Below are 27,242 nucleotides of genomic sequence, written 5' to 3'. Positions count from 1 at the left end.
TATAATATTAATATTTATTTTATAAATACAAATTAATTACTTTTTAAATAAAAAATTAATTCTTTTATAGAAGAGTTCATTGTATTATTCGTTACTCTATTAGATGAACTAATAGATTATATTCATAAATTTAATTTACATATTTTAAGTGAATTACATGTTCAGCATATGGGCTTTGGCGCATCGCTTTGAGAAGGTAAATCTCTACTAATTTTTTGTTTTACAAGTTTTTCATGAAACATCACAAAGATTATATTGTTGCAACATGTGATAGTGATTTGAAGCGACAGATATATTCGCAATTGGAGAATGATTAGCCTACGGATTTATTGAACAAAGAAAAAAATTATAGTTACCTAATAACAAGTTGAGATTTCGATGAAGAAGAAAGGAGCGAAAAGATTGTGCTCAACGAAAGAAATTTGAAAAATTTAGGTTAAATAAATTAAATAAGTTATTTGAGAATTAATATTTTAAAATAGGGATAAAATTGGAACAAATAATATTTAGAGTTGTATTCCCTTTTCTTACACCCTAAATTTGAGTGTAAAAAAATCTCCCTTTTCATGGGTAAGGAAGGTTAAAACTTATACTCTTCCCTTCTCTTCCCTCACTCCTTTCCAAACAAAGTTCAAAGTTCCCTTCCCTTTATTTATCCTTCTTTCTCCTTCCCTCACCTCTTCCCAAACAAAGCGTTAGTGGTCCACAGAGAGGCCTCCCCTCCTTCCTCTTACACCGTTCATCATTTTCCTACCCTTTCGATCATTATTTTCTATAGTTTCTTGGTTGTCAACCAATCTCATTAACTTGCCGAACCCAACCATTATGCTAAAATGATCAAGTTCAATTTAATAATAGCTCTCTTATCTAAGCTTAGAAAACTAATTACTCCACAATTCACCATATGAGACTAAACTAAGGTGCCATAATCTCTCCTACTTAATGTTTGACATCTCAAGTCCCAAAGTCCAACTCAATAGCCCATAACTACCCTTAATAGATGACATCCAGGCACAATGGTAGCTTCAACATCACATAGTCAGCTCTTTCGCTTGGTGCCAATTGTCTTTAACTCCTTAAGAGATTCAACATCACTCGGTCCCACGCTTTCTTAATATCCATCTCTTTTGTTGACCTGGTATTCATTCGTAGCTGTAGCTATCGCCTCGTCTCAATATGAGAGAGGGATGTAAACACCGCAGCCACCATCTACCAATCTTTTGATTGGAAGCACCCACGGCCCGACAAGGGCGTTCCACGCCGCCGATGCTGACTATAAAAACAGAGAAAGAAAGAAAAAAAGAAAGGAAAACGGAAACCTAACCTCCGCGACGGGAGTGAACCATCGGAGATGGAATCGGGGACCGCAAGCGCCGTTGGTCGGGCTATCGGACCCCACATCGATGGCCCGAGAGAGGAAAGCGGTCTGGGAAATGTTGAACTCTCTGGCGACCGACTGCATCCACTCTTCGCCCGCCGCCGCCGCGTCCTCCGGAGTCTCGAGGAGGCACACGGCCGCCGGATTCCCCTTGAACGGCACACTAGTGAACGCATCGATCTGAGCACAACACAGATTGATAATGAACAACTTATTGAATTGGCATGGGATCGCGGAAGATAGGCGAAGAGAGGAGAGGAGCTCACCACAGCGTATCTCACGGCCCTTTTCGCCATGGAATCGGAGGAAGAGGCTTCAATTCGCAGGAGATAGACGAAAGAGTGGATCTGGCAAATAAACTAGTGTTGGTCTAAGTAGACTTGGCGACCGCACCAGTAGCCAAGTTTGAATTAATACACGTACATTTAAATTTAAAAAGTTAAAACAAATTTGATTTTTAATAGAAATTTTTTTCTCTGAGCAAACCATATTAATATTTTATTTGAGTAATAGTAAATGAAATTGCAGCAAAAAATCAAATATATTTCTTTGTGATAACAAAATAATATTTTCTACAAAACTACTTATATCTTGCGCAACTTGTCACTTCAAAATTCTGGAACACAAGAATAAAGATCAAAAGAATGCAAATGTATAACTAATTCATGAATCAAATAAATCAAAGCTCAACACAACCAAATTCCAAATGAAAATTTGACTAAAATAGGATTAAAAAAAGAGTTTCGTAAGGGAACAATCCACCAAACTACAAGGCTTTATAAAGACAAAAACTACTGCATTTTTAGATTGGATGGTGTAATAAGTTGGAATTCCAATCCTAATCATCTACCAAACATAAAGAAAGTAGGCATTGCAGAGAGCATGTTCTTCTGTCGAACATGCACTAAGAAGAAGAAAAAGACCCAGCACAATGTCAAGAAAGAATAGCTAGGATTCGGAGTTCTTTGAATTAGGCTTCAAAGCTTTATCAAAGTAGTCGCGGATGTCTAGGACAATTCGCTGGATGAGATGAGAATACCTGTAGAATTCCATCAGAACTTGATATGAGTAAAAATTGAAGGTGAAGAAACAAACATCAAATACAGCATCTCTGCATGAATAGAGACAATGAGATACAGTTGAATGAAGCCACTATAAAAATAACTTTAAATATCGACCGATTTAACGACCGAAATTAAATCGGTCGTTAAATTAGCGACCGATTTATAATATCGGTCGTTAATTAACGACCGATTATTTTTCGGACGTTAATTATCGACCGATTGAATTTCGGTCGCTAATTTAGTGACCGATAGCTAATCGGTCGCTAATTTAACGATCGATTATAAATTCGGTCATTAAATTCAAATCGGTCGTTAATGTTGTAAAACTAAATTCATTTGAGCATATGCATGAAGTTCATTGTTAAGTGTAAGATCTCTAATGATCCTTGGTTGTTAAAAAAAAGTCATAAATGGAGCTCATCTCTGTCAACAAATCTTCTTATGATAAATGTCATAAGCTCTTTTGCATGGATGTTTTAGTCTCATAGTTTGCAACTGAAAATTGGGAGTTTTTTACTTTTGGACATGTTGTCTGATCTTATGAGATGAAACACAGATATATGGGCATTTAAATGAAGAAAAAATGATAAATTCTGACCTATATCAAAGGAATTCAACTTTGATATAGAGATGATAGAATAAATAGCAACAAGATCTCACTATGGAAGTTCTTCTGTGTTTTATCTTTTTTTTAATTATCAAATGACAAACAAATCAAATCTTTAATTTATTACAGCTACTTCAATCCAACAGATTGTTGTTTCTTTTTATGTGGCTCATGTATTTTCATTTTGCAGGTTCTTGAGCCTGGGAAACATGTTGTATAAGGTGTGCTACATCCAACAGACTGTGGTGATGAATGGATTCCCAAAAGAAAGGATCTAGATGGTATTTTGGATATGGAATCGACTATGGTGATTATTGATGACTTTGTTAGAGTATAGTCACATAACAAACTTAGTTTGATTATTGTGGATATGTATAGGTTTGCCGGGTCTGTTAGAATTATTTTTGCTACAAATTTAAGTATGAACAAATTTGTTTTCAATAAAAACTAATTTTTTTATCATTTAGCTAAAATTGTGATATGTAATTTATATCTTGGATTGAAAATATAGATTGGATGAGAAACATGTTTAAGTTTGATTGTATCTAAATATAATCATGATATATTGATAATTTTTTAAAAAACATAGACAAAATTAGCGACTGAATTTTGAATTCGATCGCTAAATTAACGATCGAATTTTTACTTCCATCGCTATAGTAAAGATCGATAGTTAACTCAGATAGTCAAAAATTAACGACCGAAATCAAATTCGGTCGCTAATTAGCGACCGAATTTGATTTCGATCGCTAAATCAATTTACGACGAATTTATTTATGATTTTTTTAATCGGTCACTAATCGGATTTAACGACCGATTAGCGACCGAATTTTCGGTCGCTAATCAATATTATTTTTGTAGTGAGCGCACCCAGGTAGAATGCTTAATTTTTCGAATTGCTCCAAAATAAACAATATACAAGTTTGCCTCAGGGATATCGCATTGAATGCCTCTGATAATTCATACAAGCTAGAGACGTTATCAATGTTAACATCCTACATAATGGAATCAAAACATGAATAAGATTGTAAGCTGAAAATAGGATAGCCAGTTTCAAAAGAACATTTGTTCTATTCGCCTGTTTAATGCTATATTCGCACAAACGCTTAAGGCCCTTCAGAAGATACTGATCTGTCGCTCTTAGGAGGTCTTGTGCAACAAGGTTGTTAATTTCAACTGATCCTGAGTAAATGTACCTGCAGGCAAGGAGCAAAATATTAGAAAACTCTGGGCTTCAAAATAACGAGAAAGAAGAACAACAATCACCTCACACTACAAAAAAACCCATGATTAGCGACGGATTTAGCGACTGAATATTTTTCGGTCGCTAAAATAACGACTGAATTTGCATTTCAGTCGCTATTTAGCGACTGAATTTATTCGGTCTCTATTTAGCGACCGAATTATAAATTCGGTCGCTATTTAGCGACTGATATTTTTTCGGTCGCAAATTAGCGACTGAATTTTAATTTCGGTCGTTAATTTGCGACCGAAATGTAAATTCAGTCGCTATTTCAGCGACCAAAATTTAATTATGTTGGTATTTTTTGAATTGGACGATAAGAAAAACATTTAGCGACTGAAATTATATTCGGTCGTTAATATTTAGCGACCGAAATTTAATTCGGTCGCTAATTAGCGACCGAATCCAATTTCAGTCGTTAATTAGCGACCGAAAATTAATTCGGTCGCTAATTATCAAAGTAGTCGCGGATGTCTAGGACAATTCGCTGGATGAGATGAGAATACCTGTAGAATTCCATCAGAACTTGATATGAGTAAAAATTGAAGGTGAAGAAACAAACATCAAATACAGCATCTCTGCATGAATAGAGACAATGAGATACAGTTGAATGAAGCCACTATAAAAATAACTTTAAATATCGACCGATTTAACGACCGAAATTAAATCGGTCGTTAAATTAGCGACCGATTTATAATATCGGTCGTTAATTAACGACCGATTATTTTTCGGACGTTAATTATCGACCGATTGAATTTCGGTCGCTAATTTAGTGACCGATAGCTAATCGGTCGCTAATTTAACGATCGATTATTGTAGGGTTCCCAAGGATGTCTGTATCTCCACAATAGCATGATATTGTCCACTTTGGGCCTAAGCCCTCATGGTTTTGTTCTTGGGCTCTCCCCAAAAGGCCTCATGCCAATGGAGATACTTTCCATCCTTTTAAACCCATGATCTTTCCCATGTGTTTTAGATGTGGGACTATGTTTGCACCTTTGCAACCCAACAATCCCCCCCTCAAACAAAGGACCACAGACCCCCCCTCAAACGGAAAGCCTCCGTTTGATGTCTGAATCTTCGACCCACCAGGACTTCCTGCCCCTCGGTCCACCCTGACCTACTAGGACTTCCTGCCCAGCCGCAACCAGGACTTCATGCCCCTCGGTCTACCCGACCTACTAGGACTTCCTGCCCAGCCGCAACCAGGACTTCATGCCCCTCGGTCTACCCGACCTACTAGGACTTCCTGCCCAGTCGCAACCAGGACTTCATGCCCCTCAGTCTACCCGACCTACTAGGACTTCCTGCCCGGTGTCTGGTCCTCTTGATTCAAACACGGGAGCCCCTACTTCCTTTGTTTTTAAGGTTCAACCCACATGGTTAGATCCGGATCATGGCTCATCCGGCGATTAGTCCGGTGAAGAGCGGCCTTGCTCTGATACCAATTGTAGGATCAATTTATGATGAAATTTTTTACGATTTTTTTGATCGGTCGCTAATCGATCGTTAAACGGATTTAACGACCGATTAGCGACCGAAAATTCGATCGCTAATCAATATTATTTTTGTAGTGGCTGCGGCGGCGCTCCCTCCGGGTACTCCGGCGCCTACGCCGCTAATGATTTCTCTGTCCGGCTCGAACGGACAGGTGATCGGTGGCACTGTGGCGAAGTCGATGGCTGCGGGGCCCGTGCTCATTATGGCTGCCGCATTCTCCATCTCCGACGGCGACGCGGCAGTCAAGGACGACGACGGCATCGTGCCCCTGGACCCCCAACGCACGCCCGCCCCCTTCCGCTCTCCACTGCACGCCCGCCCTCTCGCCTGCCTTCCGCCGCACGCCTGCCCCTCGGCCTCTCTCCGCAAGCGCTCCGCCTCTTGCCCGCCGCCCGCGCCCGCCCGCCCCATTCTTTGATTTCTTGGTCCGCCGGCCCATTCTTTGATTTCTTGGCCGCCCCATTCTTTGATTTCTTGGCCGCCGCCTCTTGCCCGTCGCCCGCGCACGCTCCGCCTCTTGCCCGCCGCGCACGCCCGCCCCAAGATTTTATTTTTTTTCTTTACTTCCTTTTTCTCATGCAGTTACTTTTTACGTGTGATCAAACTGTTGTCGAACTGTTCTACAGTATCTTACTGTAGAAATTCTATAACAAGCTTAAAGTAGTTGAGACTTTGGTATGATGTTATGCTAGGATATTGTACATTTTATTGGAAGATGAAGGTGTAACAGGTTCTTTACTATTTTTTGTTATTATTTTAGTTGATAAGGACCTGCTTTACAATAGTTGCATGTGGAAAAAATATATTTATCATGTTTATGCAAAAATTCTTTACAGGTCAGTAACTGCCTAGTGTTTTATTAAACTTTAATCTGCAAAACTTTGCTATATTATGGTACAGTTGTCATTTGACATTTGTGACAAAGTTGTACACTGATATTCTATTTTTCTTAACATTTTTGCTTCCATGTTGTCAAGCAATGAATTCCGATGCTTAGGGGTTGAGTTGATTACCTTTGATCTGGGCTTAGAGTGTCGTACCCTTGACTGGTATTTATGAGTTGATGACCTTTCATCTGGGGATGTCGATTGGCTGACCCTTCAAGAGAGTTGTAGGTATTCCTTTAGCTTGAGTCTGGTTTATCGTTCGTCGATTGCAGGTTCTCCATTGATGGTTGGCTTCGTTGTCGTTCAGTCCTGGTTGTCGTGGGCTTCGTTTCCTGGTTAAAGAGATATGGCCTGGATTGGGGTTGGGGCCCCTCTTGAGTTAAGCTTCATTTGATCAGTGGTTGTCGATTTCTAGATTTCATTGTAGGGGTATAGGTATTGTATTTCGATTTCAAAGGGGTGTCGATTTAGAGTGGGCGGGGAGGGACCTTTGAAAAGTCTTTGAGTTGAGTACCCTTGACTGGTGACCCTTGAGTAGAGGTATTGTATTTTCTTTGGGTTGTCGATTTAGAGATTTCATTGAGTTGATGGTATTCCAGGATTCTGCAAGCTAGAAACCGAAAAGTATTGGGAGCAAATTGGTTAACTGGGACACCAAAATACGCGGCCACCCTTAGAAAGAAGTCAGGAACAGGGAACCGAAGACCTCCTTCCAATTGGTCAAGGAAGAAGGTCTGATAACCGGGAGGAGGAAGGTGTGGACGATGATGGCTCTTAGGCACCTTAATCTTATACTGACGGGGGATCCCAAATCGATCCCTTATCGCTGACCTAGTGTCGCTATCAAAAACCGAAACCATGGACTCATACCAAGCTTGGTTAGACTCTGACATGCCTACAACCCCGAAAACGAAAGAAAGGAGAAGGCCAAAAATGCGAACTAAGATAGGAAGGGGAAGCTTACGCCGGAAAGATTGCCGAAAAAGGGAAAGAAGAGCACTGTAGACGCCTGAGGCAGAAGTGTCGACGGCAGACGAGAGGCGCGAGGAAGAAGATCGCGAGATGAGTCTTTCGAGAGTTCACGCCGGTTATGTATCGGAACCCTAACTCTCCGTAGCCGTCAGATCAGGGGTAAAGAAAAGGCGGGATCTCCTTGGAGCCGTCGGATCTGAGCACGTTTCTCCGAACGGTTTTGCTGACGTCAGACGCTGCATACGAAAAGACAAAAAAGCAGAGCACGCCTCTTTTATTACTTATGTCGGGAATGGTAACGCCCCTCTCCGCCCACACGACGCCAGTACTTACTGTAAATACCGCCAATCATAGCGTGAAACGTGTCTCCACAACTTATTCTCCTTGACACCGCATATCAGTTTAATTATTGGTTTAATTGTCCCGCTCTCTCTCTCTCTCTCTCTCTCTCTCGGTTGGTTCAGCACACTCCTCTGATAGCGCTCGAACTCAAGCCTAGCCGTCATCTATGCCATCCCTCTTATACTAATGAACCTTGCTTGTTACGCATTAGATAGTACATTACATTTACAACAAACAAGATTTTTATTAGCATAAGCAAGCCATTACATTGGCAGTAACAGAGCAGAAGTAAGGAGACGATCACTCCGAAGAAGGGTCACGGGGTAGCCTTCTGACCGCAGTTTGCATGAACCCCATCTCCTCCTGTATCTTCTCCAGCATGCTCAGCACTGCGGAAGTGGATCCCTCAACATGACCCGCCACGACACTGCCCTGGGTAGCTCTTACCTTGATAATGTCCTGAAGCCTCCGTATCTCCAGCTTAGCCTGGATCAGCTCCTCCTCGACGTGCTTCAACCTCTCCTCCGCTACACGGGCTCGATAGAGAGCCACCTGCACCCGTGTCTCCATCTCGTTCGAAACATGGGGGTGCGTGGTGGAACCCGTTTCGGATCCTTCGCCGTCGATGTCCATGGTCGCGATTCCGATCTTGACGCGCCTCTCGCAGGAGTATTGCTCGAGAATGATAACAGGAACGTGCATGCCTTCCTACAAGTGAAATGTATGAAACTTCCCTATATCCTAACCCAGTTTATAGCCCCCCAACCCACGGATTTGAAAGGTCACCTTATAAAATCCATGCGCACCCCGAAAAGAAGACTAAACGGTGTCTGCACGCTCTCCAAGAAGGATTCGCCCGCTCCCAATATCATCATTACTCATGCCTCGGACAAGACACCCCCCATGCTTCGCCTGGAAAAACGCCTTTTTCTGCACCCACCAACCTCGCACGGACACGTGTTGCAGACAATTGGGTTGCTTAAGAGATGCGGGTAGACCTGGTCCCACCCGCGTATCTCTCTCTCTCTCTATCTTCCAGGTCACTAAGCCCAGCCTTGGGCCCAACTAAGACACAAGTCTGACTGAGCCTAGTCAGTACGCTCCCCGCTCCCTTCGACTAGACTAGTGGGGAGGCTTATGTTCCGGGGATAAACCAAGGGTCTAACCAGGACTTGACTTGTGTCTTAAACTGGTTTCTCCCTGAATGGTCCGTACACCCAGTTAGAGCCCCCCCCCCTCCCGGCTCCTCATGTCCGGCAGGTGCCTAGCCGGATCCTCATATCCGGCAGGTGCCTAGCCGGATCCTCATGTCCGGCAGGTGCCTAGCCGGCATCCTCATGTCCGGCAGGTGCCTAGCCGGATCCTCATGTCCGGCAGGTGCCTAGCCGGATCCTCATGTCCGGCAGGTGCCTAGCCGGATCCTCATGTCCGGCAGGTGCCTAGCCGGATCCTCATGTCCGGCAGGTGCCTAGCCGGATCCTCATATCCGGCAGGTGCCTAGCCGGATCCTCATGACCGGCAGGTGCCTGACCGTCTCCTCCTATCCGGCAGGTACCTAGCCGGCTCCTCATGACCGGCAGGTGCCTGACCGGCTCCTCCTATCCGGCAGGTGCCTAGCCGGATCCTCGTGTCCGGCAGGTGTCTAGCCGGATCCTCCTATCCGATAGGTGCCTCGTCGGATCCTCTCATCCGGCAAAAGTGTGTCCGGATCCTCCCCGCCAGCTAGAGCCTTATATGCTCCACCTGTACCACAGCCGTCCGGCCAAATCTTCTCACGCCTACGACAATTCGCTGGACCCGTGCACCTGTCTTACTTACATTTGTCAATAGATCCTAGTTCACCTCATCATTATTCTCTGACAGGCCCACGCCCCCTTTAATTAATACCATATCCCCGCTGAATATCCCAACAGTGACTAAAGATAGCTTTATGAAACGATAGGACAGCAAGATTGATTATCTCTGCCACCTCATTAATCATGAGAAGACTTATCTTAAATGCTGACGTGACAGGTACATTAATAGTCCTTCTATAAACCGACCACTCCCCCCTCACAGGTATCTCTCTGGTTCTTATTGGCAACTTACTAGAGTTTCGATTATTCTCTACTGTTTATCTTCCTCCTTCTTCCACTGCCCCTAACTTGATCGTCGGAGTGGTCGCGCCGGGGCAACACCCGGCCTTCCTACTGACGGTTGTTGTGCTTGCAGGTCCGGTGGTCCTCAAGCTTCTCCTTCTTCTTCTTCTTTTCCCTCTTCTTCTCCACCGACCCCACCTTACGGCGAGCTAGGTCCGGTGACGTGTCCAGGAGCTATTCTCAACCGGAACAGCTAATAGAAAAGTAAAGGACTGATAAACGTGCTTATTCAACAACAACCAGAACAACCGGCCATTTATTAATATTAAAAAGGTGAAAATAAAAAAAATCCTTATTTTAATAATTTAAGTGTTGAAACTTTGCTTGATCAATTAAAAATTTTTCTTCCTAATTTATCTAGCAGATATATTTCTGATCATTTTATTATTCATTTTAGTGCTTTATCACTTTACTGCAGAGTACATTATCATGCACTTTTCTGCAAAAAGGTGGATCCGCCACCTTAGCGGCCCCACACGGTAGATCCCACGACTATCTGTGAGGAGGTAAATCGAGAAAGTGCAGTTGGTTACGACGCAGGAGGGTATTGCCTGGCTTCGCCAGGATTCGAACCCTTGCCCTCTTCTGCAAGTCTGCTGCGTTGTAACCAACTCAATGCCCCGGGGGCCATGCTACAAACAGTTGTGTGTTAGTCAAGTCAATTTCTAAATTTGCTATGTTAGATTTATGATCAATAGTCAACTATTCATAATTTATCAATCGATTGTTAAATTTTTTATGCTTTGGTAGGATCATTACTAAGTTCGTTGTACCAATTTAAAAATTAATAATTATAAAATTCATATAAGAAAGCATGATTACAATTAGGAAGATATAATGAGTGCAATGAATTTGATTCGAGATAATTTTTTTAGGAACCTCAGGGTCATTTTAAAACATGAACACTACACTTCTTCTGAGTATAACCAAGCTATCAGACCTAAATTTCAAAGCCTAAATTAAAAGATGTCATTTTTAAAATCTTTACAACTTTAAAATAATTTGACACAAGTTTAATAAAGATTTATGCTTGTCATACTTTCTTATCAACACCATCAAATAGCTCCTAAGAATTCCCTAATTCAGACCATATTAAAATTTTAAAATTCTGAACATTATATAATCATCATCAAGTTTTGACTAAAACTCATTGATGATATTAAGAATCTCATAATCACTTTAACTCAAGACCATTATACTCCTAGGATCCTCTTGAGTGTAAATATATATGTCCTAATATTTAGATTCCACAGTCTAAATTAAGAGATGTGAGATTTTAAAATCTTTATAACCTTAAGACAATTTGACACAAGCTCATTAAATAATCTAGGTTGCTATACTTATTCACTAATATCACCAAAGGGTTTCATAAGATTCCTCTGATTTAAACCATATCAAGATTTTAAAATTTTGAATATTGTAGCGTCATTAGTGAATTTTGGTCAAAAACTCATTATTGACCTCAGGAACCATAAAATCACTTCAAATCAAAACCATTATACTCCTGAGAGCCCCTTGAGTGTAACCATACTGTCAAATCTAAATTTCACAACTTAAATTGAGAGATGAATTTTTAAAATCTTTACAATTTTAAGATATTTGGTGTAGGTTTAGGCTTGTCATACTTATTCATTAATACTATCAAAGGGTTCTTAGGACTCCTTTGACTTGATAATGTCAAGATTTTAAAATTTTGAATACATAGGGCTATCAACGAGTTTTAGTTAAATCTTACGGATAGCCTTAGGAACCTCAGAATCATTTCAAATTAGAACCATTACACTCTTAGGAGCTTCCTAAGTATAATCATGCCCTCATATTTAGCTTTTATAGCCTAAATTTTAATATGTAAATTTTTAAAATTTCACAATCTTAAGATAATTTGACACAAGCTCATTAAAAGGCTTAGGTCTATCATACTTACTCACTAACACAACTAAAGAGAAGACTTCCTTGGTTCTGACCATGTTAAAATTTTGGACATTGTATAGTTATTGACGAGTTTAGTCAAAACTCGCTCATAATTGTCTCAAAATCATCAAAATTTAAAAAATTTACATTTCTAAATTTAAAATGTGGAATATGTATTAGGGCATGATTACAATCAAGAGATTCCCAAGAGTGTAATGGTCTTGATTTAAAATGATTCTGAGGTCCTAAGGCCATTAATTAATGATCGTTTTCACCAAAACTTGCTAATGACCCTATATGTTCAAAATTTCAAAATCTCAATATAGGCCGAATCAGAGAGTCTTAGGAATTCTCTAGTGGTGTCGGAGAGTAAATACGGCAAGCTTAGACTATTTAATAAGTTTATATTAAATTATCTTAAAATTGTGAAAATTTCAAAAACTTATATATCTCAATTTAGATTATGAAATCTAAGTTTGAAGGTAGGATTACACTTAAGAGGCTCTCAAGTGATTCTAAGATTCTTAAAGTTATCAATGAATTATGATCAAAATTCATTGATTATCTTACGCTATTTAGAATTTCAAAATTGGCATGGTTTGAATTAGAGGAGCTTTAGGAATTTGGTAGTATTGATAAGTAAATATAATAAACCTAGACTATTTAATAAACTCTTGCCAAATTATTTTGAGGCTGTGAAAGTTTTAAAAATTCACATCTCTCAATTTAGATTATGAAGTTCGAGAGCATAATTACATTCAAAAATTTTTTAAAAGTGTAATGATTTTGATTTGAATAATTTTAAAAATTTTAAAATCATTAATAAATTCTGATCAAAATCTACTAATGATCTTTAACACTCCAAATTAAATTTATTAATACCAGTATAATCATATCTCCATACATGAATTTCATAATTTAAATAAAAAATTATAATTTTTTAAAATTGGCATAACTAGGTAGCTATGTAATGATTGTCATAAATATAGAAAGTTTAATAATTGATAGATGAATTATAGCAATCTAGTATTTGATTATAAATCTAACATAAATAAATTAAAAAATTGACTGATATAATTTTTTTTTTTATAGAAGTTGCTTGCAAATTTAGGAATTGACTGATATTTTTAGTGAGCGTTTTTGAATTGTGAAATACGCGGAACGAGTAATCTGCAAACCTACGCCGTTCGATTATAATATACGGCGACCACCCCCACCATCACCAACCAGGCAACCACCGTCTCTACTTGCATCTCCGATCGCGAAGAAGAGAGGAGGGAGGGCATCCAATCGAAGCCCGAAGGATTACGAGAGAGAGAGTGAGAGTGGAGGGAGAAAGGTAGAGGGCGAGAGAAAGCGAAGCAGGAAGCGGCTTGTCGATCTATGGGCGGGTGCTTCTCGGATGTGAAGGGAGGTCAGCAGGCGGTCGGCACTGGGGGTTCCTCGGCCTTGGGGGCGGCGGCGCAGCAAGAGGCCAATGATGCGGTTGGATACCTTGTTCACTCCCGCGGTCTCCGCGGCCTCTTCACTACTCTTGAGGCGAGGACCAGCTAACCCTAATCGAAATTTCGCTGGGTTTGTCTTTGTTTCGTTGTGCTTAATTGGCGATGTTGCAATGTTTTTCTTTTTACCGATAGGATTAGGGGCTTCATCCGTTACTATTCAAGAAAAGATTGCCATTTCGAGGTTTCTTTTCGATTAGGGCCGAAATGCTTGTAGTTAATTAGGACGCATAATGGTTGGTCGCTTATCGTTGATTTAGAGATTTTCTTTCCTGCACAGGAAAAAGGAACTTTGTTGCAGGAGATGCAATAAAATATAACGGACAGTTGGAAAGAAATCGGTGTTTAGAGGACTAGTTGTATTTTAAAATTTAGCGTATTTTCCTGATTTGAAAAAAAACTTAACTTTGCAGATAGAGCTAAACTATTGAGATACAATTAAAGTCACACATTGGAAATTCATGGAAAAAATCATGATTTTATAAAATTGAAGATATCTCCATTGGTAAGTGAACTTTTGAGTAGAGTTCAAAAATAAAACTATGAGGGCTTACACTTAAAGTGGACAAGATCATATTGTGAAGATATGTTGTTTCCATCGGTCCTAACAATTGGTATTAAAGTCATGGTCTATGTGGAGTCATATGGAGATCCTAAAAAACAAAGGAGGTAGGGGAGATCCGGACCATGAAGATAATGATAAGAGGCTCTAGTGGTCCTTTATTTGAGGGGAGGATTGTTGGGATACAATCAAAGTTTCACATTAAAAACACAATAGTTCTAACAAAACACAATGTCATTTGCTATTGTGACTTTTACTCTACATTATTCAACTTTTGTGTTATTTACAGTAGAAGATGCCATTTGACTTTCATCTACTTTTGGTTACCCCCATAATTTTTAGGACCATATCTCTTTGTTTTATGATTATCAAAATATTGCCACGTTTGTTGATTATTTCAAGGTTTTTCTTAATGCAATAGTTTTAAATATAGACTTGAAGTGACAACTGGGTATGAGTTCTGAATTATCTACTTATACTAGAATTTATACAAACATAATAAATGTGCACATCATGCCAAATCCCCATTTTATATTTTATAGAGGTTTTGTGTTGTTTAGAACATTACCAATGATAAAGAGATGCACTCTGTCCTTTATTAATTGTTGTGCTTTCTGTTCTTTATTAATTAATACTTCTGATATTGGATAAGATGTTTTTGATTGCTTTTGTTGTTCATTTTAGTTTGTGACCTTGTTTATTTTACCAGTCCCAACATTAGCAGAGTAATAATTAGGGAGAGATAATTGGAGCTTATGAGTAGTACACTACAATAGCCATTTAGCTAATATGATTTTTATCTAATAAAAAGGGCATACTCCTATTCTTTGTTTGTTTTTCATTTTCCAACCATTCATGGTTATTTGTTTTGTTCAATTCTGTGATAATTGCGATAAGTTGCCTATGCTTTTGCCCTTCCATTTTCTGGAAATTGACAATATTTAACTGAGAATTGTTTTATGCTATTATTCTTCCATTTATTGCTTTTAACAGACTTCTTGTTTGCAGCTATCATTATCTGCCTCAAAGTTACGTGACCTTGATGTTCTGTCAAAGGTATGTCTGTTCTGAAAATTTAAATTTATGTGCATCACCTTTGATGTCCTAACATAATTTCCCAATAGTTGTCGAGTCTGTATTTATTTTATCTGTCAATTTGAGTCCACAAGATTTTTCATGTATGATTCAATTTTTTTTTTTTCACAAAATTCACATAGCTGCATAAAAGGAAAATGCAGAAACTGAGGAATGATTGAAATAGAATCCCCAGAGTGATTTCTATGGGAAGATAGAATAAAAATTGCTTAATTTTAAAAAAATAAGTAATAGGAATGAATAAACATATTTTAAAAATTCCATTTTTTCTTTTAATACAGGAACCCACACTCTTGGCCTTTTGGACAAAAAACACATTTGAGCTTGAGTTACAATTGGAGTTTGGAGTCAATTGAGGTGTATGACTATTTATTTTTCTAGGATGAGTAGTTCTTGTTCAGGGGATTGACTCCGATTTCTTATTCTCACCAAAGAACTTGCAAAGAAACTTAATATAGCTATCAATATGACTAGTAATCACATTTTATCTAAATTTAATTCACAATCATATATCTTTTTAATTCAATTCACACGCATTTCTCTAAATTTAATAAATTTAAATTTATAAATTATCATTTGTTCTTCTTATTTATGTTTTTGTAAGCGAAGCATTTTCAATTTGTATTACAGAGTGATCCACTTGCCGTTCTCCATTTGAAAAGAACAGATGGTATTCTTGAAGAACTTGGGCGTACAGAAGTGATAATGAATAATCTGAGTCCTACTTGGATCACCAAATTTGCCATCAATTATCAGTTTGAAATTGTTCAACACTTGGTGTAATCTTCTTAATCTACTTCCAAAATGTTTTTCAAATTCTCCAAGTTTCTTTGCTTCTCAACTGTTTCACATGGCAGTATCCAAGTCTATGATGTGGACACCAAATATCATAATACGCCTGTTAAGGTAATTGCTTTTTGCTGAACTTAGATTTTACTAAGGAAACAAATATATTTTTTGGGTTATACATTTCAGCCGTTTGTCTCTGGTTACTTTGTTATTATTTCCTGTTGGCCTTTGATTTTCTTTTATGTCTATTTAATCTGTAGGTTGGTCAACTTTATTGTCATGCTCGACCATCTTTTTTTCCCATTGTTTTTTAATGCTATTTTGTACAAGATATACGTGTGCAATCAATATGAAGGATAAAGTTAAAAAAAAAAATGTTAGAAAGCATCTAGGTGTAGCTTCAATGGACGACAAAATGTAATAAAATTGGATCAGATCATGTGGACATGTTTGAAGACAACTAATAAATTCTATAGTTAAAAGTGTGGAATGTACTAGTGTGGAAGGTGTCAAGGGTGACCAGAGAGAAATTAGTCAATAAAATAAAAATAATTTAAAGGTGCCAACTAGTTTAGTTGGTAAGACCTTTGAAAGTTGTTGCCAATGTCAAAACTCGCCTTTACCCAAATTAGAGGCTCTCATAGCTATCTTTTCAAAAAATAAAAATGATTTAATTAATTTGAATATTACAAGTGATATTACCTTGCAAACAGCCTAATGGAGAAATTAGATTACTCCAAATAGTTTTGGACATATTGGGTGACTATGATGTATTTTGTACAAGAATAGCATGATTACCATGATAGAAGATAGAGTATCTTTATGATCCTATGAAAATTTCTGTTAGAAGACTTTTCCAATCAATGATAAAATGAATGAAAATAAGTTAAGATGGTGTTGATATGTTCAAAGATGCCTAATAAAATTTTCACTAAAACAAGTTGAATTGGTTAAAAACCATCCATGCCAGTCCTAAACCCAGATGAGGGATGTGTCAGATTGCTAGCCAACGTCAAACATAGATGAATGTTCTATGAATGGATCCATCAATTTGAGTTAGTTAGAGTTAAAGGTATAGGGATAGAAGTAGACCAACTCTTCAAACTGATTTGAAAAAGATCTTAATGTAACTAGTAATATAGTCTTTAGTTTAATTGTGAGATAAAATCTATATAACCAACTCCATATAGTTGAGATTAACATGAGCTGCTCATGTTTATTTGTTAAATGGTACATTTAAGTTTGTCTTTTACTTATAATTCTTGATTATATATCTCCCTTCAGCGAAGACACTGTATGTTCTTCTCATTCTACTGAAATGAGTTTTTGCTCAGTATTTAATTAGTTCCAACCCTTTTGCAGACTATCAATTTGAATGAGCAAGACTATCTTGGAGAAGCTTCTTGTGTTTTGTCGGAGGTTGGAAATTCTTTTCCCATTAAAATCTAGTTTTGGTGTGACATTTTTAGTTGGTTCCAGATGACTGACATTTTTCTTTGCATAGTGAACTATTTTCACATTATGGATGTAGTAGATTTAAACTATTTTCATCTATGATTGCTTACAGCTACATGGTATGGTTTATTCATAACCTGCTTTATCATGAGGCATGTAGATCATGAGGCATGTAGCAAAATATTCTGCCATTAAACATTTTAATCTACAATCCACATACATTCTGTTCATAGCTTATCTACTGTATACTTGACAGATAGTGACGAGGTCAAGCAGAAGTTTGACTCTAACTCTCCAACAAAAAAGGGGGCATTCTAGTGTGCGTTTAGGAACCATAACTGTGCATGCTGAGGAGCCAGTTTCTTCCAGGAATGCTTTTGAGATAACATTCCGCTGTTCAAAGTTGGAAAATAAAGATGTTTTCTCTAAAAGTGTATACTTCAAGGCTTTGATCTACAGATTTGATTAAGTTTTAATTCTCACTTTAGCTAACACTTTCCGTGCTTCATATTACAGGATCCATTCTTACAAATATCAAAAGCCGTAGAGAGTGGTATCACTGTTCCAGTATGCAAAACAGAAGTTGTCAATAATGACCTGAACCCAATTTGGAAACCTGTGACTCTGCGCATGCAGCAACTTGGCAGCAAGGTATGCTTCCATACTCGGTTCATAAAATCTGAAAAATGAATTAACTTTTGTCTTCTTATATTGTAAAATCTTACTCAATTGAGATGCATTTTCTCTGTAGGAGAATCCACTGATCATTGAATGTTTTGATTTCAATGCCAATGGCAAGCATGAACAGCTAGGGTAATAAAAAAATGTCTACTTATTATAGGTGCCTTGTTGGCTCTCATATTTATTTTCATAATCATTCTCTTAGCTTGTAACAGCACGCTTCAGACTAGTGTGGCAGATCTTGAGAAGCTTGCATGGGAAAGACGTGGTGCAAATTTTTATGCCCAATCTCACCACGGTGCTAAAAAGGTGAACCTAGCTTCATTCCGCTTTCAATAATTTTACTAGGTTGTATGATTTTTCACTATCATATTCTTATTATTTATTTGTTTTTGTTTCAGATGCTGAAGGGACAGTTGTTTGTGGATAATTTCATTGAAAAATTTCAATACAGTTTCTTGGATTATATATCCAGTGGATTTGAGCTTAATTTTATGGTTGCAATTGATTTTACAGGTATGTAAAATTTATAAATAAATTTACATGAAACTAGATCGATAAACATGCATGACAGCATGTTTGCTCCTTTGCAACTTCAGTGACTATTTAAGTTGCAGAGTTTCCTGCTTGTAAGAGTTCAAATTCTTGTCTTTCAGGAGTTACAGAAACCTACTTGCTTCTGACTGTTTTATTTATATTTGTTTGTTTAGCTTCAAACGGAGATCCAAGACGCACTACTTCCTTGCATTTTATCGATCCTTCTGGACGCTTAAATTCCTACCAGCAGGTAAAATATCTATTTCTTTCCTCTTTCCTCATAAATGTTATGGCATTACCTTGTCGGAAAGCCATATTTTCTACATTCCCCTAACCTGATTTTGCGTCAGGCCATACTAGGTGTTGGGGAGGTCCTGCAATTCTATGATTCTGATAAGCACTTTCCTGCATGGGGTTTTGGTGGGAGGATATCACATGGATCAGTTTCTCATTGTTTCAACCTTAATGGGAGTCCTGGGGAGAGCGAGGTAAGAGCTCGATATATTCTCTCAAATATATATTTTTTTCATTTTTCAACTTAATTTCCTGAAAATATCAGCCTTAACTATATGCTTATTCCTGTATATATTTATATACTTGCAATTTCCTGCAATTTAATTTCATACTTGCAATATATTTATATTCCTGTATCGTCGATTAGTAGTTCATCATCTACTAGCTTATTCCTACCCTGATAAGCTGAGTTACATTGGGTTTTGGCTGAAAATTGTTGAAATATTTCTTTTTGAAAAATTGGTTAGATATTATGGTTCACTTGCACATTATTTGTTTTGCTTCAGGTTTCAGGAATCGAAGGTATTATGGCGGCCTATGCAATGGCTCTACATAATGTGGCCCTTGCTGGACCGACTTTGTTTGGACCAGTGATCTGTAAAGCTGCAGAAATCGCCGCCCGATCCCTATCCAATGGTCAAAACAAGTACTATGTATTGCTTATAATTACGGTAACTACACCCTCTGTCCTACCTTATCATTTTACAAGTCCACAGTTTTTCTTTCATTTTATTTGATGATGCTTCCTATACAGGATGGAGTTATTACAGATTTGCAGAAAACCGTGGATGCTATCGTGAGGGCTTCTGATTTACCCATGTCGATTCTCATTGTTGGAGTAGGAGGTGCTGATTACACAGAAATGGAGGTTAGGATGTTGTCATTACATTCATAATTGCAATATATTTATATTCCTGTATCGTCGGTTAGTAGTTCATCATCTACACCAATATCGCAATCTCTTCTATAGAATTCTATGATCTATCCTTGACACTAACACACTGCCTTGCACAATGTTGCAAGCAGTTCCTGGATGCTGATAATGGAAAAAGATTAGAGAGCTCCACAGGACGAATAGCTACTCGGGACATCGTCCAATTTGTTCCTATGCGGAATTTGCAGGGTAAGTTGTTGCCCTTGTTTGTGACATTTATCAATAGTTACAACCTAGGCCACAATCAACTTCAAAATGAACTTTTGCGATTTTCGACAGGGAATCAAGTTTCGTTGGCTCAGTCGCTGCTCGAAGAGCTACCGGTACAATTTCTATCCTACATGTGGAGCAGGGACATCAAGCCATTTAGTTTACCCTCCTAGCAAACCTTCTCCGCACCCATGCTCTATAAGTGAGCGGTTCCAAGCGACACTTTCTTTCTCCTTCCTAATCTCTTGTACAGATTGTTACAGTGCTTGCAGTTTGGTTTTCTATCTGCAATTATAATTCAGCTGCTTCACATTTTCAATTTACGAAAGGAAACCTTTTTATGTGTGTTTATGGACAGTGGTTGTGATGCTCCCTCCCGTGTGGTGGTAAGACTCAGATTTTTTTTTTTAAGTAATCAGGATTCGAAATTCATATAGTACATGCGACGTTCGAATTACTAATGATGTTGAAGTGTCATGTCGTAAGCCACTTTATTTTTTGAATTTATTTGATGGTTGGAATGACCTTTGTTAGAGTATTTGTGTGGCTTTATCATATGCACATTCGACTTCCGGAAAGAGCTCCGTTGTGGATACATCGAGGAGTTAGTCCATCCCTTAATCTTAGACCGGATCAATTATGTTTGACAAAATTTAAATTTGTTAGGGATTTTATGTATGTCATTTTTGATTCGGTTTGATTTGTACTTGAATTTAATTAAATTTAAGGTGCAATATTTATAAATTCCTACTTATACCCCTAAGAAAATAATTTTAGGGGTACTAACATTTATTAAGGAAATATTTGTAAATTTATTTATAGAAAATATTTTTTAAACCGGATTAATCCACTCACTCTAATTAAATATCTAATCACTAGAGAACTTATTAATTATTTGTTTTTTTATTTCACTTAGAATAAACAAAATAAATACTTTTTAGTTTTGACACTCACATATTTTGTAATATGAAGGCATCCTACTTAATATAGCACAAAAATAAAAGACAAATGATAATGAGTATGTCATAATGATTAATGACATATTTTACTCACACATTTATTATTCAAAGAAAATACATAAAATAAAATTTAATATTAAATGCATGTTTAATTAAATGAGTGAGAGTATTAATTTTGAAAAACCATTATATATTAGAGGCATTTGAAAAACGACCCTTGTTAATAATTATTAGAATAAGATTAAAATTCGACCGAAAAATAGTAAGTTCCCTCATTGTTCAATAAAAATATTATTTACAATTATTAAACAACTACCACCACCACCAGGAAGGCGAGAACAAGGAGCCGGCGAACAAGAACAGAGACAGAGAGAGAGAGAGAAGGGAGGGGAAGGATCCCAAATCTCAGGGAGGAGAAGAGAAGCGATTTCCGGCAGCAGAAATGGAGGAAGCAGAGGCGAGAGCCGGCGGGAGGGAGCGCGGGGAGGAGAGCGTGAAACTGTTCGTAGGGCAGGTGCCCAGGCACATGACGGAGGAGGAGCTAATGGCTCTGTTCAAGGAGGTCTCCCTCGTCGACGAGGTCAGCGTCATCAAGGACAAGGTCACCAAGGCCTCTCGAGGTTCGCCCCTGCCCTGAGATCTCGCCTCTCCTCTCCTCTTCTTCCCGTTCATTCGCCTTCGGATTTCTGCGGAAACCTAAATGGCGCCCTGTTCGAATCGCACGACTTTGTGGTCTTATCGCTGTTTCTTTGAGATGATCCGGTTTCGCTATGGTGAAGGTTGCTGCTTCCTGATCTGCCCGTCGCGGGAGGAGGCCGACAAAGCGGTTGCGGCGTGCCACAACAAGCGGACGCTTCCTGGGGTATGGCATTCCTCACCCCGATCTCCTTCCTTTTGCTTCTGTAGCTAGTACATGCTACAGTTGTTGTGGATCTGCATGTTCTCGGTTTTGTCTTTCGTTTGCTGCTGTCTCAGAACTGTTATATTGCCATTTCTTAATGTTCATTCTGATTTTACTTTCTTCCCTTGAGATCTCGTTCCTGAACTACCAGCCATGTCCGGATCAATTGCATTTGCTTGCGACTACTGATTGATATGCATACACTGCTAAACTCATTCTCTTTTGGGTCCATGGTTGGATTTGTTCAACTATAGTTATCTGCTGGAAGGTAGATCTTGTGAATGTTGAGACCTGTGTCATCTATAATGGTGATATCTTTTCTCGCATACTATAAGCTCATTTATTGGAAATACTAAGCAGAAAATTGTTATAAATAAGAGGAAAGGGAAACAGAAGAGCAGAACTAGATCCAATTGCTAAAGGATAATGCCTATCATAGGTCACAATTTGTTATCCTGATTGCAGAACACAATGCTTCCTCAAAGTTGATCTTGGTCTTGTAGACGTTTGGAACTTAGTTACAAGGGAAATCATCTCTACACGATTTGCATTTCCATGGGATTTTTTTTCCCCTAAAAACATGGAAGAAAATAGAAACCTGTTGTTTGTCAAATCCTTCTCGCAGCAGGATAATCTTGAAGTGCATAGCTAGCTGGTAAGAGAATTACACATGATGATAATCAATAAAATGGTTATACTTAAGCTGTTGTTCTTAATAGTTTTCTTAGTTTGATTCCTCTTCCTGCTTGTACCAAGGTTTCAGCTAATTTTTTTAAATTGATGTTGTTCTTCATTCTATTTGTTGATCTTTCCTTCTTTTTTTTTTCCAATCATTGTTTGCCTATCTTGTATTTGCACTTCTCCATAACTATTCATTATCTCCATAATATTTAGGATAATTTTTAGCTAAAGTGTTTTCTTAGTTTAACTGAGCGGTTTAGCTTTGCACCACAGGCTGCTTCTCCAATGCAAGTAAAGTATGCTGATGGTGAGCTTGAAAGACTAGGTAATACTGCTACTGAGATATACATATTCCTCTGATGGAAACATTGAAGTCCCTTTCCATATATTTTTTTCTTCTTATTTTTCTTGCTTTTGCGTTGTATTTTTTTTTTTAGATTCTAGTTTGAACATTCCATTCGAATACTAAATTTCCCCCCTTCTTTTTCACTAGATGGTTTTGAGATATTTTTTCTATTTCTCCACCAGAGCACAAGCTTTTCATAGGAATGCTTCCAAAGAATGTGTCTGATGCAGATGTTGCAACATTGTTCTCAAAATACGGTGCTATCAGGGACTTGAAGCTCTTGAGAGGTTCCCAACATACAAATAAAGGTACTATTTGTTCTTAAATGCCGAAAAACATTGTTTTTATTGTTTTCTTTCTTTCACCTTAGGATAAATTTTATTTTGGATTTCTAACTCGATGTTAATCACGCATATCCTGGTTCTTTTAATGTTTTAGGCTGCGCTTTCCTGAAATACGAAACAAAAGAACAAGCTTTGGCAGCCCTTGAAGCCTTGAATGGGAAACATAGGATGGAGGTCTGCATTTTTTAAAGTTTATATGCTTCCTGTATATCTCTTAACTTGAAAACAATCTATTAATTGTATTTACATATAATGATCTATCTCCTGCAAGGAAGATGTATCGTCAATTGAGTGCACAGTTACTATGATTAGTTTGTATGCATCACTATTTAAGCTTACACATGGTAGTTGAATCTATCCCAACAAGAAGATTCACCTGTTCACTCCCATCAATTTTCACCTTGTTGGCTGTTCTTTCAGTATCCTACCAAGGTCTCCTAACCTGGAATTTGATGCTGCACTTATCTGCTTGTTTATGAGTACATAATCTTAGCCATGTAACAAAGATGAAACACCGGGATTAACCGTCTTCCACTTTTGCTAGCATCTAAGGGTAGTGCTATACTGGAAATTGTGTGCAGCAAAGGAGATTCACATCACAATCTCCCAAATCACTTTCATTGTTACTACTAGTTAAGGAGGCTTTATTAAGTCACGTTACAACTAGTTAAAGAGGCTCTGTTGTTATGAATGGAGCACGTCAATAGACTAATGCATCATCATTGGATAACAATACATATATTGAATGGGTAATGGAGAGATATCACACACTTAGCTCTTGCTCATCTTTTCTTCTTATTCAACTAGGAGTGTGTCAATAATTTGTGTAGTCGTGAATGTATTAGCATGTCTGGTAGCTTGCACAAATTACGATAAGCTGATTTAGCGAATGTTTCAGCCAAAACTTTTAAGCAATGAATAGAAATATGAAGTTTGTGAACTGGAGTTGAAATTTTAATTTCCATAAATAGTCAATGTGAAAGAGGTCAGTCTTCGTTTCAAAATGAGTAATCCTTTGTTTGTTTAAGCTTCATGCTCAGACTGACTTCCAGTTTTCTGTTTCGGGTAGGAAGTTATTCTTTTTTTCCTTCTGAATGGTTTGCTATGATCCTCAATATCTTGCAGGGATCTAGTGTGCCTTTGGTTGTCAAGTGGGCAGACACAGAGAAGGAAAGGCAAGCTCGACGAGCACAAAAAGCTCAATCACAGGCCTCCAGTATTTCTTATGCCAATTCGATGCAGCATCAATCATTATTTGGAGCATTACCAATGGGCTACATTCCTGCATACAATGGATATGGGTATCAGGTGTAACTCTCGTTTGAGTAAAACATGGAAACTTTAAGTTTTTTTTTCTTTATCTTTCTAAAGTATTTTTTGCGGGCATTATTTTCAGATTAATCCTTGAATTTAAGAGTTTGTTCTTTCCAAGTAAATCTACTTATCATAACAAGTGGTTGAATTTGATTGAAAAGTTTGACCGTTCTAAAATTTCTAGGTACATGTATAACTATTTTGGCTAGTATCGCACAATGATCAGTTGGTGACAGTGAAAGAGGGTTGTCAAATTAGGTTTTCCCCCTTCGGTACCAAGTTGAATGGGATAAAATAATTATCTAGTCTTTAGTCTCTAAGACATAATGCACAGCAAGAATAGCTTAAAAAACTAATCTAACATATTGATAGCTAGACAACAGCCTTTCCTTTTGTTCAACGATGTAAATCTTACTAGTGGCATATAGAACCTTTCTCTATGAACATGAACAATCAACATTATAAGTTTCATAGTTGAATAATCTACAAATTATAGAACGTTCTATCTATGAAGTTTTCTCCTTCAGTCACATCAGAGGATTCTCGCACATTTTACCTCTTTAGGTACTTCCAAAAGGCATTAACAAGGTATCGTGTAGGTATGGTGGCCACCGACAAACTTGGCATCTATAAGCCCATGCAAGTCAAAGTCAAATGTACTTTCTCTCTGTTCTGTTCATGAAATTTTTTCCGGACTTGGGTTTTGTGCATGAAATACCTAAATAATGAATAGCATCTGCCTATTATTGTTTCTACTGCTACTATGAGATGAAAAAAAAAAGAACAGGATAGTAGTTTTTTTTTCAATATGAGCAGACTAACCACCATTCAGTACTCAGATTTATGAGTTTACTTTAGAACCACTAGTACAATAAGGGTTGCTCCTTGGTTTTAGAAACTTATTGTGAGTTCTAATGCTGGATACTTTCATCTGGCTCAACACTAACAATTCTGCACCAAAGCTGGAATAGCTGTAAATTTGTAGTAGGCTTAATATGTTGTTTCGATACTTCAATCAAATTTTCTGTTCAGCATTCCTTGATGTCACTGTTCCTGAAGCTCACTACCAGATTGATCTCTCTGATGTGTATATCTAGATTAAGAGGAAGCAAAAAATGCAACTTGTAGACAATCCTTACTGCTATTGTTAATGGTTTCCAGATTCATTGATAGTTTTCATCTACGGGGATTTTGTATGATAATCAATATCCTCTTGTTTATTTCTTATTTCATAGCTTGCAAGTTTGTCTAATACTATTCTACAACGATTTGGCCAAATTACATCCTGATGAGAGGAATTTTTTTTCTTTTTTTTTGCTTGTCATTTATATTCAGCCAACAGGAAATTATGGACTCATGCAATACCAATTGGCTTCAATGCAAAGTCAAGCTGCATTTCATAATATGATTCCACCGGTTAATCAAGCAAATACACTACATGCGATCAGTTCTGATGTTTCTCCGGTCACAACGCCTAGAAATTTTAACACGGCACAATCTGGTGGCTTTATAGGCTCACCATATCCTGCCCCTTCATCAGGTTTCCAGTATCCTTTATCGTATCAAATTAGTACTAGACAGTTGGGCAATTCACACAGCTCTGACCCGCCTGTTAATATGATGGTGAATCAAGCACCATCTTCAAATCCTAGCACCATATCTGGGCGACAGATAGAAGGTTTGTGGAGTTCTCAACCTGAGTTTTGTAATTGTTGTGCTTCTCTCAAGTTTAATTGCACTTATCTCAGTGTTGATCCTTGTCGAACACTATAGGTCCTCCCGGAGCTAATTTGTTTATATACCATATCCCACAAGAATATGGAGATCAGGAACTCGTAAATGCCTTTCAGCGATTTGGAAGGGTTTTGAGTGCCAAAGTATTTGTAGACAAAGCAACCGGTGTTAGTAAATGCTTTGGTAAAATGATCTCTATCCATTATCCACTCTACAGGTCTTCTACAAATTCCATTTTACATCCTATAAGTTATGTCTTTGGTTGCAGGTTTTGTAAGTTATGACTTACCAGAAGCTGCCCAGCTCGCCATTGACGTGATGAATGGCTCTCAATTAGGTGGTAAGAAGTTGAAAGTGCAACTTAAGAAGGAAAATAAAAGCATATCGAGTAAACTTTATTGATGGTCTCATACTTTTCGTCAGAGGTTGTGTTCCCAGCAATCTCTGGTCCGTGTTATATCACGGAGTGATGGCCCTCGTTGTCTATATAACACGATACTAGTCCAATGCATGCTAATCAATTCTTCCGATTCCTCATTCAATCATGTCTAAAAGATTAGTACTAGTATCTTCAGAAATGGTACATGTTGTGTAATTTACACCATTCTTTTTGTATTTATGTACGACTGAATCTCATTTGACGATCAACAATTTAATTCATTTTATCTTCTTTTTTTTTTAGCTAGAACCACTTTTAGTAAACTAGTTTGTTATGATTTTGTAGCATTTGGACAAATGAAGTGTTCATGTGTTTATTACAGTTCATGCACTTGTTTTCTTAAAAAATTCCTGTGATCTGTATCATTATGTGTCATGTGCGGTGTGCCCCTTGTTTCTCATCTCCAAGAAGCATCAAGTTAAT

General features: G+C 37.9%; 3 protein-coding genes across 3 annotated transcripts in view; 2 read left to right on the top strand and 1 right to left on the bottom strand.

Moving 5' to 3' along the window:
• Nucleotides 1–1,741, bottom strand: part of LOC141826999 (uncharacterized) — a 4,012-nt gene extending 2,271 nt beyond the window's left edge. The window contains exons 1-2 of the mRNA XM_074714294.1: nucleotides 1,645–1,741; nucleotides 1,325–1,558 (exon numbers count right to left, since the gene is read on the bottom strand). Of these exons, the coding sequence (XP_074570395.1) occupies nucleotides 1,325–1,558; nucleotides 1,645–1,674 (264 nt within the window). The 5' untranslated portion in view covers nucleotides 1,675–1,741. The remainder of the gene's footprint in view (nucleotides 1–1,324; nucleotides 1,559–1,644) is intronic.
• Nucleotides 1,742–13,282: 11,541 nt separating this feature from the next.
• On the top strand, nucleotides 13,283–20,452 carry LOC141826717 (protein BONZAI 3). The gene is made up of 16 exons (XM_074713999.1): nucleotides 13,283–13,581; nucleotides 15,115–15,162; nucleotides 15,832–15,980; nucleotides 16,059–16,107; nucleotides 17,353–17,409; nucleotides 17,702–17,878; nucleotides 17,962–18,096; nucleotides 18,197–18,258; nucleotides 18,342–18,435; nucleotides 18,528–18,642; nucleotides 18,837–18,913; nucleotides 19,014–19,151; nucleotides 19,464–19,628; nucleotides 19,712–19,825; nucleotides 19,984–20,080; nucleotides 20,171–20,452. Exons 1-16 carry the CDS (start codon nucleotides 13,426–13,428, stop codon nucleotides 20,272–20,274), a joined length of 1,737 nt encoding a protein of 578 aa, XP_074570100.1. The 5' UTR covers nucleotides 13,283–13,425; the 3' UTR covers nucleotides 20,275–20,452.
• Nucleotides 20,453–21,397: 945 nt separating this feature from the next.
• Nucleotides 21,398–27,020, top strand: LOC141826790 (RNA-binding protein BRN1-like). Its single transcript, XM_074714091.1, has 9 exons — nucleotides 21,398–21,680; nucleotides 21,840–21,922; nucleotides 22,916–22,967; nucleotides 23,171–23,296; nucleotides 23,427–23,506; nucleotides 24,458–24,640; nucleotides 25,982–26,324; nucleotides 26,420–26,563; nucleotides 26,649–27,020. The coding sequence occupies exons 1-9, from the start codon at nucleotides 21,503–21,505 to the stop codon at nucleotides 26,780–26,782; spliced, it is 1,323 nt and encodes a 440-aa protein (XP_074570192.1). The 5' UTR covers nucleotides 21,398–21,502; the 3' UTR covers nucleotides 26,783–27,020.
• Nucleotides 27,021–27,242: the final 222 nt, after the last annotated feature.

This window comes from Curcuma longa, chromosome 4, assembly GCF_044706935.1.
Source record: "Curcuma longa cultivar G26 ecotype Majalengka, Jawa Barat chromosome 4, ITB_CL_G26_1.1, whole genome shotgun sequence".
Lineage (NCBI taxonomy): Eukaryota > Viridiplantae > Streptophyta > Magnoliopsida > Zingiberales > Zingiberaceae > Curcuma > Curcuma longa.
Note: the sequence above shows the minus strand (reverse complement) of the source record. Positions and strands in the feature narration are given on the sequence as shown.